The 17,295-nt window shown below is 44.5% G+C and overlaps 2 protein-coding genes across 7 annotated transcripts in view; one reads left to right on the top strand and one right to left on the bottom strand.

The window, feature by feature from the left end:
• Positions 1–4,377, bottom strand: part of epha2a (eph receptor A2 a) — a 12,629-nt gene extending 8,252 nt beyond the window's left edge. The window contains exons 1-3 of the mRNA XM_040202742.2: positions 3,664–4,377; positions 2,925–2,992; positions 937–1,573 (exon numbers count right to left, since the gene is read on the bottom strand). Coding sequence (XP_040058676.2) covers positions 937–1,573; positions 2,925–2,992; positions 3,664–3,901 — 943 coding nt within the window. The 5' untranslated portion in view covers positions 3,902–4,377. The remainder of the gene's footprint in view (positions 1–936; positions 1,574–2,924; positions 2,993–3,663) is intronic.
• h6pd (hexose-6-phosphate dehydrogenase (glucose 1-dehydrogenase)) overlaps positions 1–17,295 on the top strand; it is a 27,639-nt gene extending 10,344 nt beyond the window's left edge. Inside the window, exons 1-5 of one of the 6 annotated variants that reach the window (XM_040202749.2) lie at positions 8,499–10,353; positions 13,659–14,307; positions 14,400–14,517; positions 14,624–14,893; positions 14,976–17,295. In XM_040202749.2, the coding sequence (XP_040058683.1) occupies positions 13,672–14,307; positions 14,400–14,517; positions 14,624–14,893; positions 14,976–16,321 (2,370 nt within the window). In that variant the 5' untranslated portion in view covers positions 8,499–10,353; positions 13,659–13,671 and the 3' untranslated portion in view covers positions 16,322–17,295. Of the gene's footprint in view, positions 1–8,498; positions 13,069–13,658; positions 14,308–14,399; positions 14,518–14,623; positions 14,894–14,975 lie in introns of those variants that run through there. The other 5 variants (XM_040202747.2, XM_040202746.2, XM_040202750.2 and 2 more) reach the window with 5 other exon arrangements.

Below are 17,295 nucleotides of genomic sequence, written 5' to 3'. Positions count from 1 at the left end.
TGCCCTTCCTCCCTCCTCTTTCTGTACCCGCTCTCCTCCCACGTTTCCTCCAGACGGCCCGACACACCACACCCGACAAAGACAAATTCCACACAAACCAGAGAACATAGCCCAGCTAGATCCTCCCGTAGGCCTCTTTTTGCTTGTTCTTTTGTATGTATGAACTAACTTATGCTTATGAATATGTGAATGTTTAAAAAGTATTTCAAGCAGAACTCTTTTTTTCAGCAACATTGTACATATGCACTGTAGTAGATAACTTTGGCAATTGTTATACAATCAGCTAATGTACTTTACTTCTTGAATGAATTCATCTCTTCCAAAAATGAAGCAAAATAACAAACCTAATTATTTAGAACGCCATTGTTTTAGTTTTAATAGTGCTTCATTTTCTACCGAGCAGTGACTTGTTGGACAATATTGTCAATCAACACCACATTGAAAATAAATTCCAATTTAGGACACAGACGTATATACAGTATTTCGTGGTATGTCGGCACAAAAACAGGCTCAGAGTACTGATGTACTGAGAATGATGTATTACAGTTTCTTGTGCTGCACATTATCACCCTCAGACATCGACCTATCCAGGGATCTGTGCCTCGGCCAGGAAAGAATGTGCAATTGGCCAACAGGTAGAGGGATTGACTGGAAGCTGTCAGAATTCCCCCAGTGGGTTTTATCTCACATGGAGCAATCCGTGGTTGCCGTAAAATCAAAACCAAACCGAAGATCTTGCCCGTTTCCTCCCCGTTGGCAATATGACTGAGTGTTTTCTGGTAGATTTCCATGCAAACTAGACACAATTAACATTCCTCTGTGCTCATTCCTCACATCTTGCCAAAGCAGCGGTTGGAGGAGTTTCATTTAATCTACTCTCACGGCAACTTAAACGTGCCTCAGCTGGTTGCGTGGCGTACTTCTGGCACCGCTTACCTTGGCATGAGTCCCCAGCAGCTTCGTAGCCAGCGAGACACTGGCACTGGACCACAGGAACCACCCATTCCCCCTCAGCGGTGCAGTAGATGCGTGGGGTGGCCCGACCGATGGAGTTCTCCACACAGGCTCCCTCCACCTCCCGCAGGGCATCCGCCACAGTCTCCGGGAAGGCCGCCAGGCTCTGCACGGTGGACGGGCACGTTTTGTAGTACACCCGCACCGACAGCAGAGCCACGCAAGCCCCCATGTCCTGGAACGCCAGGTAGAAACCCTTTGAAGACAGCGGCCCCACCGCCCTCGTCTCCGTGTTGACCTTCAGCACGCGGCCCCGCGTGACCTCGTCGGGAGCGATGGTGGCGACCTTGCGGAACTGGCCTTTGCGGAAGTTGGTCCCTACGTCGGCGTCGGCCTCCGAGATGAAAAGGTTGAAGGTTTCTTTGCAGGCGACGGAAGCGCCATCAAAAGTGTTGCAGTCGCGCACAATAAACCGGAGCTCCACAGAGACCCGCGTGGCCCCCGGGCGGCGCTGGATGAACGTTGTGCGTAACCAGTTGTCCTGCTCGGTGGAGTCGATGCTACAAACGCTGTAGGTGTAGAAGAGGGAGCCGTTCACCACCGTCTGGACTATCTCCCACTGTAGAACAAAGATAAAGGGGATTAGCGTCACGGACAAAAGTCAGTGTTACAAAGCTGATATGATGAAAGGAAGAAAAAGTACAGGGTTCAGATGCTTTGTTCTTGCTGAGAACCAGTTTTATTTGATGAGACACCTCTTCTTTCATGCTGACTGGGAAGCTCATAAAGTGCAGAAGTGAGCTGGAAGATCATTGGCCCGGACATGTGCCGGCGCTCACGACGCGTGTGGTTTTCCACGGACACACGAGGGTGCATGTGTTGAGATTCAGCAAAGACCACTAGAGACTACCAACTAACATTTATGGCATGAGCTTTATGAGCACAGAGGCAGCAAAATTGGCACCAATTTAGATTTAAGAGATTGATTTAAGAGAGCGAAGCAGTGACAAGCAGAAAGATTAAAAGGCTCCATATAACATTAAAACACCTCATATGTTACAACTACAGTGGCCTACTGGTGTGTTTCAAGAAATACATCAATGCTTAACTCAACATGTTATGAGGCATATGTACAGTATATACTTACACTCAAAAAAGTTGAATTGGTCCCATTTCGATTAGAGGAGACTTTGTTTTCATAGTTACACATATGAGCTCCTGTATATTTTCAACATATTAACACTTAATTACTTGTAATTACGATCGAACTTCTATTGTTCACTGTTTAAATTTTCATGAAGCAAAGACCACAACTTGTAAATAGTCAGTTTAAAGTGTGAGAACGTTGGAATAGAAAAAGAAAGCAGGTTTTGATGGAGAGGGGGAAATCGGATCAAACGAGAGCCGTTAGATCTTTTGAGAATGTAAGAAGAAACTTTGCCCACACAGTGGAAGTGGCTCTGTCCCATTGCTTTTTTTAGATGGAAAGCCACTGAACTATAGATAGAAGGATGGTTCTCCACACATGGACCATTTTTCCCATCTCTTTTACCTATGTCTTCCCACAACTATACATATAATCTCACTGCTGTGATCTCTAAACTCACAGAGGAATCGCAAAGAAATCCTGAAATTGAGTTCCTCGCTTCATTGTCGGAATAAAAACCAGATGCAAGACGCTACTGTAAATTTAAATGTAGGTTGAGCCTGCTTAATGGCATTCATAAGTCCTTTATGAAAGGGTAGTGTTAACACCAGACTAGCTCAGCGCTGCCAAACCTCCAAAGAGAGCCCTTTTGGAGGACTGGATGGGCAGAAAGGGGTCTGGGTTATTGTTGCTCAATAGTATGCAAATACTCCAACCAATCTGCTGCAGCCCTTTTGAAACATTCGTTGTCTTACTCAACAGAGACGTGGTTTCAGGTCTTGAACCTGAAGTCTTAAAAAATGCCTGAGGTATAAATACTCACTCCGTTCTCATATGGCAACGTCAACCAGCCCAACTCTGATCCTGAAGCTCTCATATCCAGCAACACTTCTACAGGGACAAACAGAAAAAACACATCTTGACATTGTACGGAAGCAACTAATAACATCTGATATAATGTTAAATGAATGTTCCTGCTGTTAAATTAGAAAATGACTATTGGACTGTATTTAAACAATCCGCCTTGATCTCTTTATGAGGGGCACATGCCACGCTTTGACGTCTAATCTGCCATGTCGGTCTGATTCACAACTTCATTGAGCGTGTCCTCCAGGTCCGGGATACAGGACTCATAATGTCTGAGAAAGGCGTAGGCACTTAAATGACCATGACGAGAGGACCACATGAACGTGTGCCAGAGGGAAACCATAGGTCTGCGTGTTAAGGCATCTCACAGGTGCCCTTTAATCCAAAGGGCCAGTGGAAAACAAGTAATTATCCTTAAAATCATTTAACATGATTGAAATGATCTATACCGTTTGAACTAATAAAAACAAGGTCAAAATGGTACTTTCAAAAGAGGCAGTCACCACATCTCTGTGGTCTATTATAGTGTTTACTGCAGTGATTGAAAAACCAAACAGAACAGAAACTTTCCTTTTAAAACAGTAGTAAGTAAGTAAGAGTAAAGCAAGCTTTAAAAATACCAGTCTCCTGACTCACGATGTCCGGTAAAGCTCGGCTACAATTATTTATTTTCACACAACACGTGAAACACTTACGTTCTTTCGACTGGAGGCTGATAAATACGTGATTGGTGAATAAAAACAAGAGCAAGTTGACCCGGCGCGGCTCCATGATTCCACACAACTTTAAATAAAAGCCGTGGTTTTCATATGAAATCCCAAAGCCTCGCTGCTCTCCTCCGTCCGTCCCGCTGGCTCCACTTCTCCAAAATACTTCACTCTGCCGGCTGAGTGAGCTCGAGCCCGCCGCCCATTGAGAAACAGGTGGCGTCATCGCCCCGCCCCTTTCACTTTGGAATGCTGAAGTTCCCCAAATACGGTAATATAGGGGCGGGCCAATATGGCCTGGCCGCACCTGTTTCACTGAGAAGGATGAAGGGCCCCATAAACTGCCTTGTCATTTTATTGATTTTTAAGCGCTTGTTAAATTAACAAATCAATATTTAGGTTATTAGATAATAGTCTAAACATTGCGCAGGTTTGTCAAACGGTGATGGTGAAAGTTGAAATACTCCCAATTTGAACCATTATTTAAATAGCCTATAAAATAATTTTATTATTTAATATTGGCACAATGCACTTAATGAATCAGACATTTATATCAATAAAAAGAAACCATTTAGGTCATATTATTATATTTACTCAGTGTTTGGACCCCTGTTTAGTAAAATATCTCAAATAGGAAGTATTATTATAGTATCAAAAGTAGTACTGATTATGCAGAATATGATTATGTCAATGTCAATAAATATATTCAAATGTTATGCCGTGTCTTGCTATTCTTTCTAATGGGAAATACTAATGTGCTGCAATTCTCTGGATTGAAGTCAAGTTACATTATTAGATGCTGATCTTTAAGCATTTTAAACAAAGCAGCTTGATTTAATTTCTTTCAGTTTTCATTCAAGTCTTTTGATGAGTTTCCGTAGTTTCTTGCACACGGTGTTGGACTTTGAATAACGATGGAACATCAAGCTTTACTGTAGAAAGGGGGTGAAAGATCCGTTCTTGTCCTGCTTGATCACATTTGCCCTAGGTATTTAAATATACCTTTTAAAGCTTTTTGGGATGTTTAATCTGTCCTGGTGCAATACATTGGGGCAGTTAAATGTTTTAAACCAAAAAGTGTCAGTAATACAACCCAAATGTGTTCCGACTTCACCAGCCTTCCAAAATGAAAGGCTGTTAAAGTTCTACAATCTTTTGACAACATCTTCCAAGTAATTGCCTGAATCCTCCACATTGCATCCAGGACTTGTCTTTCCCACGACTGGTAAGGGAGGGGTCAAGTGGGAGGGGGTGGTCTGGTATGAATATATGACTACTAATGAGACGCTCCTCATAAAGAACCTTACAATTTGGGTATGAATATGGGACCACAAAGAAGATCTGACAATAGCATCACCTAGCAACTCTTATCTGGAGGAATTTCAGAGTCAAGTTTGTTCTGTGAAGCGCCGTGTACTTGGAGTGTAGAGCCCCCTCGATTTGAGAGCCGAATACAGCCGGCCAACCTGACAAAGACCCCCCAAAAATCAACTGAAGATGCGAACATTGTCTTGTCCGACACTATCATACATGGACATTAATCATACAACAGGCGGAGTGTTGGTGAATTAATGAATTAACAAGTTAAGTGTGGGCTGATTTATGGCTTTCTGACCTTTTTAAGTGGCAAATACTTAAATTGCAGTTTAACATGATTTAACAAGTATATCCAAAAGTACAGCAAAAAAGAAGAAACCTGACTCCTTCCTGTTAAGTCATACTTTACAGTCTCTCTCTCTTTGTTTTCCTTTTAGGTTGAACTTCTCGCTCAAATATCAGCTGGTTTTAGAAACAAATTTTCAGTTCTTTTTTCTGCAGAAAGAAATATGATCCTCTTTTCAATCCCCCAAAGACCTGACACCGTGCTGTAAGATACAGACATCCCTCACTTTCAAATGATCCGACACACTTCGTTTGGAGTGTGAACCACCACTCGAAGGAAACTTCCATTTTAACCACTCAAGCGGCCCTTTCTCTCCTTTCTTGGATAGTTTTGATAAACACAGAGGTACGCTACGCTGAGGTGTTATTTTCGAGTGTGTTAATGCCAGACCCTGATAAGTGGTTTCTGTTGTCATCCAGTTCTCCAGGGTGTCAAAGGTTAACACCCTCTCTAACACACAAGTATGCAAATGCTTTCATTTCAATACAGGCTTCTTTTTATCCACCTAGTGCATGCGTGCTGCTAGACTGAGGCCTCACATCAGCCCCCCCGGGTGCCCAAACAACCACGCCCCCCCCCTCCCCTCTGGTCCCCGGCTTCTGAGGGTGATGACAACACAAAAGTACCTCACACTGGGGGCTGGGTCGGCATTTTGTGGGTCAGTGAATCGGAGGCCGAAGCAGCAACGTGTCATTCAGACCCTGCTCCCCCTCACACGCCTCGTGGTATCAGCAAACAGAGAAGGGGAACTATTGAAATCACCGGGGAGTTTTTGTGTGTGCTGCCAACATAAGATACGCCCAGTGGTATCCACCATTCCACCATCTCAGTGGGGGCCCCCAAAACCGCTTGTTAAGAAATGAAAAATGCACTGCTTTGTTAACACGTTTTGATGAGTTTAGCATAACCATCAGTAGTGGAAGACGTCCTTGGCTTATTTGCTAAGTAGTAAAGTAAGTAAAGTAAAGTGGCAATGCAACATAACAACAAAGCAAAAAGAAACCTTATATTGCATCTAGAAGTATTTATTATAGTTATATTATATAGAAGAGTCAATGTTTCATTATTATATTATGGATTCATAATCAATGATCCTTTAACAGTTAAGAGTATTTTAAGGTTGTAGTTGTCAAAATGGAGGGAGTTTTAACTCCTTCATTTGATAGTTCAATCAGTAATAATACATGCCACATTGGAAAAACATCAAATATTCTGTATGAAAATGTTAAATGCGAAGTGGACTTAGGAAGTGTAACTTTTAAATAAAGGCAGTGGAATAACAATTAATGCAAGTACCTCATAGTTTTACTGAAGTACTGTATTTAAGTATATGTAGAGCCTCTTTTTCTTGCTGCTGGTCAATTCTCTACCGAAACATATTTTATTGTTAAAACTGGATGTTCAAATACTATTTGTCTCATGTATCTGATGTTTCAGAATGAAGTTTTTTCATTCAAGCAATATTTTTAGTTGTATAGTAATAATATTAATTCAATGTCAGCTAGCTATCAAATAACAAAGAGCTTTATCTTTTGCACTAATAACAACGTAGACTAACAACAACAAAAAAGTGTTGAAGCCTTGGTGACTTTACTCTGATAATCAGGCTGGATTTGAATCACACAGGAACTGACCTGTGGCCTTATTCAGATGTCTGGAATGAGGTTAAAGGAGACATTACATTTTTTAGATAATCTTCTTGGTTTAAAGTGTTTGTATGGACTTTGCTACCCACAAAGGAGTGTGTAATCTTTACGATAAAATGACGACAAAAACACAAGCTTTAATCTAAGCTTAATTCACTATTGTAGTTGTATTGACACAAAATCAAACCATACCGATAAGCTACATACAAATAAATTCCCTCATCTCTGCAACTTCTCTAAAGGTTTATAGGTTTCTCACCAAAACTGAATAAAAACCACCAGAGCACATAATGTGAGCGCTAATGTGCACTAGTAATTACACGGGTCCTAAACCACCCTCCTTTTATGTTCCTAACAAACACAAGGGATGTTGTGGAAGCTTCTTCATTCTGAGTCCTGTTGTCGGGGCTGAAAGGTCTGTGCATTGTTTAGTTTTTTTCCCGTTCGTATCCTCAGTCATCTCGTTGTAAAAAGCTCCACATGGCACCTCTGAAAAACACTACCTCTCTTCACTGGAATTTGGGGGGTTGTGTGTTGTCTATGTGGGCTACATTGTGTGCAGCGTAGCGTTCACAGACAAAAGGGAGAACACGCTCCGACAAGTTTTTGTCTTATGAGGAGATGAAATGTGAGAATGTGGTTTAAAACAAGGGATGAATCTATTTGTGGTTTCACCCTGATCCTTCATCACTAACTGCATCGGCACTGACCTCATCAAAGAGCAGTGAACGCCACAGGTAAAGACAGGTCTTTTTGTTAGAATCCAAAGAAAGATGCTCCCACCTTTTGAAATATAAAACCACCACTAAGTACGTTTGACTTTAACTTTAATGACATTTATGTAGTCCTATTAGAGTGTAACAGGTTGTGTATTCAATTTATCCCACGCTGAGGTCACTGTAATCCTCTGCGTCTGACAAGTAGTAGAGTAGAGTGGGGGGACGAGGACGTTACTGAAAGTGAATTCTCCTCCAGTAAAGACCCGTGTTAAATGTAATGGGTGTTGGCAAAGGGGCCTAATAAAGATGACAGCACACATTCATATGCATTCGTTTGTGTGCTCAGCTTGACGAAGTCTGCCTCGCGGGCTTAACAAAGGGGAGGAAGGAAGCCAGAGGCTGAGGGGGCCTGGGGGGTGTGGGGCGACAACACACACACACACACACAAATACACACAGACACACATGTTGGCCCGAGCGTCCTGTGGTCTCTCAAGTCTGTTAAGTTATAGCAGTGACAGCTGGGCTAGCACGCTCTGCGTGGGCTCATTCTCTCTTTAGCGGCCAACCCCTCCTCCACACACACACACACACACACACACTCAAACACACGCGTACACACAGTCTGCGACACACACTCAAACTATCGCACACATGTATACGGGAGGCTCCATCCTGTTTACTGTTGACATTTCACAGTGGCCGACCAACTTGGGAGGGCTACAGAGCGTCATCACAGGCATTACAGCTGGTGTGTGTGTGTGTGTGTGTGTGTGTGTGTGTGTGTACGCACACGTGTGTAGCCTGCGTTAACATTTGGAGGTTAGACTTAAACACGTTGAGATGAAAGTTAATCGCTTACTAAACAGTAGTTAAGTTTACAAGATTTGTGGAATACAAAACCTTTTTTAAAAGCAAGAGGTAAAGCGTGATTTCAGCGTCTGGGTTACATTGTATGCATCGTGGCGCTGCGCAGTCAAAGTACCTGCTGTAACGACCACAACTGATCAGAAGAGGAAAAGGGAGGAAAAGGGAGGACCAGAGAGGGCGACTGCCAGTGTGGTCAACAACACCAGTTGGATCATTGGCCAAAAGGGCACCTGCTTTGTTCGAGGTAGGTCTGGATTCAGGGAGAGATGACACGAGACAGCTGGACAATTACATTACATTACAGGTCATTTAGCCGACGCTTTTATCCAAAGCGACTTACATTACCCTTTACAATTGACAATGCAGACAGGAGCTAAATGTTAGTTATATCAGAGTCGGCAGTTTGTGTTATTATGATTATTTAAAAGAGCACAGCTTGTTGACATCGCAGAGGATAGCTGTTATTTTTCAGTTGGCGATGGAGCTTTTAGAGCTCATGACATTTGATTGATGACCATCCCACTTTGTATAAGTAGAAAAGCGGCTATAACACGGAGACGCCAACAGAGGTCCCCATTGTGTGGATAATACCCCGGGATCTACAGCTGCCCACAAGCACTGGGCATTTACTACAACTGATACAAATAAGTGTAGAGAAGTTTAATAATCCAATACTATAGTTTCTTTTTAATTATGTAAAAGAGCATTTAGACGCCATCACTAAAAGACTTTCTTTTCCTGAGAAATGTGCAGAGCATTTTATTATGCTTCACTTAAATTACTCTAATGTTATACAGTATATATGTCGTATAGTTTGCAGAGAAAGACAAGATGAAAGGGAGACTGGACTCGTGTACCTTGATCATCTTTGTCCATCACTTTAAATCCAAACCATGTCAATACAAACAGATTTATAGTGTGTCTTATTTTGGTTGTTGCGCTTTTGCGTTTCTTTGTAATATGACATGGGTTGGTTGTGTTCAATGTGTTCACTGACTAAAGTAAGTTGTAGTGGTTAAAAAAAGAAAAAAAGAATTATAACAGTCGGTGCTTTGACCTGTATCCTTTATAATGTATTGGCTTTCTCAATAGCACAAAGTTCTGTGAGATTCTCGTGTTTGAACCTTGCACCAATAGGCCCCAAATCACTTTTTTCTCCTTCAACTCGACATATGCACAACGTCACCCTGCTGCCTCCACCTGCACAACGTCGCCCTGCTGCACAAAGTCACCCTGCTGCCTCCACCTGCACAACGTCACCCTGCTGCACAAAGTCACCCTGCTGCCTCCACCTGCACAACGTCGCCCTGCTGCACAAAGTCACCCTGCTGCCTCCACCTGCACAACGTCGCCCTGCTGCCTCCACCTGCACAACGTCGCCCTGCTGCCTCCACCTGCACAACGTCGCCCTGCTGCACAACGTCACCCTGCTGCCTCCACCTGCACAACGTCACCCTGCTGCACAAAGTCACCCTGCTGCCTCCACCTGCACAACGTCACCCTGCTGCACAAAGTCACCCTGCTGCCTCCACCTGCACAACGTCGCCCTGCTGCACAAAGTCACCCTGCTGCCTCCACCTGCACAACGTCGCCCTGCTGCCTCCACCTGCACAACGTCGCCCTGCTGCCTCCACCTGCACAACGTCGCCCTGCTGCACAACGTCACCCTGCTGCCTCCACCTGCAGCGAGACCTGTGTGCCAGAGGCGGAGCCACGTGTCACGTGATGCAGGAAGCGTTTAACTGATGTGACGTTTCCCTCTTCCGTGTCCCCACGGCAGGTTCTTATTCATTTAACTTTTTACACAGTCCGTCAATAGTCGTGTTACACTTTCTTTTCAAGTTATCAATAGCTCTGGTGAAACTGCAGTAGTTAGCAGAAAAGGGATTTGTTCGCTGTATGTAGCGTAGCTTGACCGCTAACGTTACGCTAACTAGCAGGTGGAATCGTTGGATGACGTTAACGTTACAATCGACCGAGCCGTTCATCTGTCGGCGTGTGTTTGGGAAAGTAAGCGACCACGAGGGGTTGTAACGTTTAATAATGAATTCGCTTTGTCTGAACGGACAGTTCCTGTGTTTAAGATCAAACCACGTAACGTAGCGTTGACGCGGCTACGCCCACGTAACGTTACGTTCAGCATGCAAGAGCGGTTGGGAACGCAAGTTACGTTCCCGACGTAACTAGTTACGTTCATTCCGGATGTCTTGTTGTTCAACCTTGTAAACCCTGCCACCGTTAAATAATCCCGTTGAGTTCATTGACACGCATTCATAGTATAAATTAACAACATCATTAGTTCACATCCGCATAGAATCAATCGCTGCAGCCAAAACTACACTGCAGTTATATCCCTTTTTAAATGGTTGCACTGTTATATCAGGATTACACAGCAAACTATTTTGGGTTTGTAGCTGCTATCAAGTGTAAAAAATAACAAATTTATAAATCTACTGTTCAAGGTATCTGGAATATTTGATCCCAAACACAGTTTGATCTTTGAGTTTTTGTCGTCTGTGTGACAATATTGACTGTCTGTCATAGTCCGAGCAGTTTCTGAGTCATTATTTGTTGAAGTTATCACAAGGGACCATTTATGTGGAGCTCGTTATGTGATGAATATCTTATACTGGCCAAAACAAAATTTTATTTTCACATCAAATCCAAATGTCCTCCTTTGTACACTAATCTTCCTTGATTTTTGTTGAGTTTTGTCATGTGCTTAGTGCTTTATATCAGTGCTAATGTGTTATAACCACTAGCTCCACTAGGACTAACATATGTGTCCTAACTAGGCTACATGCAGCTATATGATATAACAAGGATCTCTCGTGTTATCAACTGGAACGTTGGCCACAGTTACATGTGTTCGTTCACCTTATCATTGGGTCTTGCGGGCTATCGAGGTTGAACTTTTTTTCAGTTTTATTTGCGTGAAACTGGCAGGTGGACAAAGTGCTGCTGCCGATGAACTTTCAGCCAAATGAAGTGATTTCAATCTTCATTATGTGGCTGAAGGTTTCTTTTGGATGCCTTTGTCATTCGTGAGCTATTCACAAGTATATCACTGCACATCTTTTTGCTAAACTAACCTTGAATAGGTTCACCTGCTTAATGTAAGGAGGGAAACCTCCCCGGCAGAAAGCTCACATGTTATTCACTGCAGACTGCTTGGCTGTGACAAACGTGACTACAAAGATGCAAACAGAAAGCGGTCGTATCCCTGTAGTGCTCAACACAACTAGTCACCCCTTAGACAAGTCCTCATTGTACGTGGAGGAAATGCATTTGGGTTAATAGGTCACATATTTAATGGAAACTTATTTATAAATTCCCCAGAATAGGATTTAGTGAATAAAAAGACGTGTGGCTGTGAAGGATTATGTGTGAGAACTAAATAAGAGGAAGTGAAAATGCTCTTTTTGCTCATTCTGTGTGGCAATTTTGACTAGTCAATTTGTGGTGGAATCATGTGTTGTTTGAAGGACTGTGCAGAAATGCAAAGCTGAACGAAGACGGCGCCTTTCAAGATTAAATGCAACCTAATTTATTCCTGTGTGGGTATAGGCACAACAGTAATAGCCGAGGAGCCGATAGGGAAAACTGAAGCTCACGTGTGGTATGTGGTTTAGAAAGAGCGATAGAGTGAAAAACTGTGTCCTCGTGTAGGTTCATATTGGGTGCAGTAATCCTTGAGAATGAAAAGCCATTCCTTAATCAGCTGCTGTTGAAGCAGCGAGGTGGCCTCTGCTGTTTGCATTGCCGCTGTGTAAACACAATTGCGGAGAGCAGGGATTCCAGATGTTGCATTGGGTTTGATGTGTACAATGTTCAGTCTCCCTAGTGAGAGGGGTAAAATAATACGTTCTCTGTCATTCATCAGGTTTCTTTAACTACAGCTCTATAATGCTGCTTGGCTGCGAAATTTAAAAAATGCTTCCGCTCTTTGAAAGGATGAAGACCCAGATACCCGAATATAAAAAATAACTCAATATTTATCAGTGCGATTACACAAAAAGTTTCTTTTCTCTACTCAAGCCACGATGAGGCATTAGATATTTGTGATCTCTCCAAGTTAATATGTATACAGCCAAAATCCACACAGCTTTGCAGGGGCCAATTGCAGCGGACCTCGCGTTGCCTTCAGCGTACTCTTACTGAACATTTGGCCTTGACTGCAACAGTCCTGTCAGGCTCAACTAATTATTTTAGGCCAGTTGAGGTTATTGCGGCGTCATCATCAAGAGTTGGTTGGACATTGGCTGCACTCTGTCAACAATGGAGAGGTTGTATGGGAAGCTCAATGCCCCTGAGCAAAGTGCAAAGTCTACACCCCTTTGCTCCACCAGCATACTAGGAATCAGTGATCGTTTCCATTACAAAATTAGAGCTGCAACGCATCGCCGGCTCTCAAGCGACTTCATCCCAGCTGGAGAAAGAGACGGTGCGACGTCATTTATTGCTCATTTAACTCCTCATTTAACGTCTAATTTGTGTAAGTCAAGGTTACAGTACGTATGGATTCGCGTTCATAGCGTTCCAATTATCTATCTACTCTTATACGTGTTTAAGGGACTAATCTTAATTGCGACATGTTTATGGATATTTGACATTCCAAAAGAAGTTCAGCAGTAGCTATTGCATGTATGTGTTGTCAAAGAGGTGAATGTCGATTTGTGTATCACTTGTGACTTTACTGCAACGTGCCATTGATAAGACAAAGGGGGCAACTTAAATGTTTAAATGGCTTTTTATCGCAAACATTTAGAGCTGTTTATTCAATGTGTTGATCAAGAGCGTTGTGACCAGTGCTCATTAACAGCAAACTAAAGAATCTGCAAGTCTTTTAAATACAAGGAATTCGGCAAATTATACTGTGCAATTTCATCATATTTTCTACATGTTATGATTATTACCTATAAAAGTTTCAGATTCATCAAACGTGTAAAAATAATAATTTTTTGCAACCCTACAAACATACATTTTCCTGCTTTGTGTTCACCCTACATTAACCTTTGATGCTCGGTGGTGCTCGATATTCACCCACATTGTGATCTTATGTCTCTGGCGGCTGCGTTCATACAGGAGTGTCCACAGCATGATCGTGCTCCTGCTTCTGGTCACTCTGTGTGCCCACGGAGGGAAGGGCGAGGAGAGCGCCGGGGCCCCAAGGAGCGGCCATGTTTCAGTGGTGATAGTTGGAGGCACAGGGGACCTGGCCAAGAAGTACCTGTGGCAGGGCTTCTTCGAGCTGTACGTCCACCAGGTCGGAAGCGGAAACACCTTCTCCTTCTATGGCGGGGGATTGTCCCCCGCCGACGCGGCCACGCCGGCCCTCTTTGAGATCCTGAAGGCGGTGTCCTGCTCCAAGGACGCGTCGGAGGAGCGCTGCGCTCTGCTGAAAGAGCAGTTCCTGCGGCTCGCTCGGTATCGGCAGCTGAAGACCCTCGAGGACTACCAGGCTCTGGCCGAGCACATTGGGCGGGAGCTTCAGCAAGAGGGAATCACGGAGGCGGGCCGGCTGTTCTACCTCTCCCTGCCGGCCTTCGCCTACGTAGACGTCGCTGATAAGATCAACAGGAGTTGCAGGCCGACCGGCGGGCCGTGGCTGAGAGTGGTCCTGGAGAAACCTTTCGGCCACGACATCAGGAGCGCTGAGGTACTTGCGACTCAGCTCGAGGGCTCTTTGAAGGATGAGGAAATGTACAGAATTGACCACTACTTGGGGAAGCAGGTAAGCAAGTCTTGCAGTGTGTAGGCACGCGCCCATCGCCCCTGAAGTCCGTAATTGGGATGAAGTAACGGTGCGTGTGATTCTGTGAAAAGGTCGTTGCAAAGATTCTTCCGTTCAGAGTGGAGAACAAGAAGTTTCTGGATCCCATCTGGAACAAGCACCACATCGAGAGGGTGGAGATTGTAATGAAAGAGACTCTTGATGTTAAAGGTTATTTAAAAACGCCCTGGTAATTTTGCACTTGAGTCTTTTTGAGAAATGAATAATATAATCATGTGTTCTCTCTTTTTCTTTTTTCTTTTTTTTTGCCCGCAAGGTCGTATTTCCTTCTATGACCAGTATGGGGTGATCAGAGATGTGCTGCAGAACCACCTGACTGAGGTCATGACCCTGTTGATGATGAGGCTTCCCACAAATCTGAGCAGCAGTGAAGAAATCCTCCAAAGGAAGCTGCAGATCTTCAGTTCCATGCTGCCTTTGAGAAAGAATCAAGCGGTGGTGGGCCAGTACCAAGCTTACCAAACAACAGTGCAGCAGGAGACGAATAAAACCAAAGATCATGTCAGCCGCACGCCAACATATGCAGGTGATTTTATATATCATTTACTGTTGTAAACCACTTGCTATACAACAAATACTGTTCTTCTGATAATACGCATGCCTTTCAGCTGTACTGGCACACATCGACGAGGCCCAGTATGAAGGGGTGCCAATCCTTTTGATCTCAGGCAAGATGTTAGATGAACGGGTGGGATACGCACGCATACTTTTCAAGAATGACGTCTTTTGTCTTCAGAGCCGCGACGGCGTCCACTGCAAGCCCAAACAAATCGTTTTCTACTTTGGGCACGGCAGCCTTCAGTATCCAGCCGTTCTTGTGAGTAAGAATTTGTTCAGGCCAGTTGTGACGGACAGTGAATGGACGGAAGTGACCGAGCATACAGATGTCAATATTCTAGGTTTACCTATTTCAGACTATTATGTACAAACTCCAACAGAGCAGAAGGAAGCCTATTCAGAACTTATTTCTCAAATTTTTGCTGGATGTAAAAATAATTTCATCAGCACTGAAAACCTGCTGGCTTCCTGGGGCTTATGGACACCACTACTCAATAGCCTAGCCGGCACTTATCCCCGCATTTACCCCGGGGGGGGCGACAACAGAGACCTGCTGGACATCCGAGTGAATGGCAAAGACGTCGGCTACACCCGCGAGGTGGTCATCATCAGCCCCGAGCAGATGGGCGCCACGTCGGCAAACAGCTTCCAGGTAATGCAGGGCAATTTCCGCAGGGCCGACATGGTGTCGGCCTGGCCCGAGGAGCTGGTGGAGAGGCTGGCTGCGGACATCCAGAAAGAGGCGGAGGCGGCCGTGCGCGAGGGCAACGTTTTCCATCTCGCCATCTCCGGCGGGTCCACCCCGCTCGCTCTGTTCCACAGGCTGGCCCTGCATCACTTTTCCTTCCCCTGGAGCCACACCCACGTGTGGATGGTGGACGAGCGGTGCGTGCCGCTGACCGAGCCGGAGTCCAACTTCCGCGGCCTGCATGACCATCTACTGCAACACGTCAGGATCCCCTACTTCAACATCCACCCCATGCCGGTGCAGCTCAACCAGCGGCTGTGTGTGGAGGAGGACAGAGGAGCGGCGCTGTACGAGAAGGAGATCAGCGGGATGGTCCACGGCTCCAGCTTCCACTTCGTGCTGCTGGGAGTCGGATACGACGGCCACACGGCCTCACTGTTCCCCGGCGGCAAGGCGGACGAAGTCGGGGAGGGTCTGGTCGCGCTCACCGAGAGCCCCCTCAAGCCTCACCAACGCATGAGCCTCACGTTCAGCGCCATCAACCGGGCTCGCACGGTGGCTCTTCTGGTGATGGGCAAAGGCAAGCACGAGCTGATCAGCCAGCTGAGCCGCGTGAGCGACAAGCCGGACAAGTGGCCGGTCACTGGGGTGAAGCCCGCCGACGGCCGACTGGTCTGGTACATAGACTATGATGCACTTTTAGGATAGGAGTTAAATTCCCAACTTTCAATTCCACTTCTTTTCTTTCTTTCTTTTTTATGACCCAGCAGGATCAGTGGGTTTTCATGTTTTACTTTACTAATCTTAATTCAATTCAAGCTCCCTCCAAGTTCACCACAATGAACTGTACGTAAACAATGACCCATTGTTTCTGATCACGGCGGTCCAAGCAGCTGGACGTGGCGGAAAGACTCCGGAACAGAAGGAGCCCCGCGGTGCTGCCACAGATTCCAGGAATAGATTTCTTTTCTTTTCTTTTTTTTTGTCACAGGATTGAAATACAATAAAGAAAAAAATCTTCTCCGGAATACATACCGACCCGAGCTCTCCTATCGGTGCTGTCATACCATCAGGTGTGTGTGTGTGTGTGTGTCCCGTCCGTCTGTCCGTCCGTGCGTGTCCGGCCCATCCATCAGTCATCATTCAGGTTATGTGGCACTTTATGTAAATCTGATGAAGGAACATCTCGTACCAAAAAAACTATTCCGACAAACGAGGACGATGGCTCATAATCCAGATTGTCTGAACTCAGGTGATTTTGTGAATTCACAGATGCGCTGTGTAATCCACACTTCTTGATTGTATGTCTTCTATTGTTGTGTGGCAGCGACCTGGTGAAGTTTCCTCGGCGAGTTGGGAAACTCTGCGTGACTTCATTTTGATATATTTATTAATGATTTACGTTATTGAAATGATTCAGGTAATTCAAAATATCAGGTGCTTCATTAATAGAAAGGCAATTTTAAAAATGAAAGGAGCAGCTTTATGAAATGAACATGTTGTTTTCTATACTTTCCTTGGATCAAAATGTCACTGAGTTTCAGCAGTCGTGTTCTCGCGCCTCTTTTCTAGTGACTGATGAGCATCATCTCAGTTGAAAAGACATTGCCCTGCATCCTGTTCTCTTTTGAAAAAAAGTCTGTGAATTACCATAATTACATTAAAACAATATTTTGACCATA

The sequence above is a fragment of the Gasterosteus aculeatus genome, chromosome 17 (genome assembly GCF_964276395.1).
Source record: "Gasterosteus aculeatus chromosome 17, fGasAcu3.hap1.1, whole genome shotgun sequence".
NCBI classification, from domain to species: domain Eukaryota; kingdom Metazoa; phylum Chordata; class Actinopteri; order Perciformes; family Gasterosteidae; genus Gasterosteus; species Gasterosteus aculeatus.
Note: the sequence above shows the minus strand (reverse complement) of the source record. Positions and strands in the feature narration are given on the sequence as shown.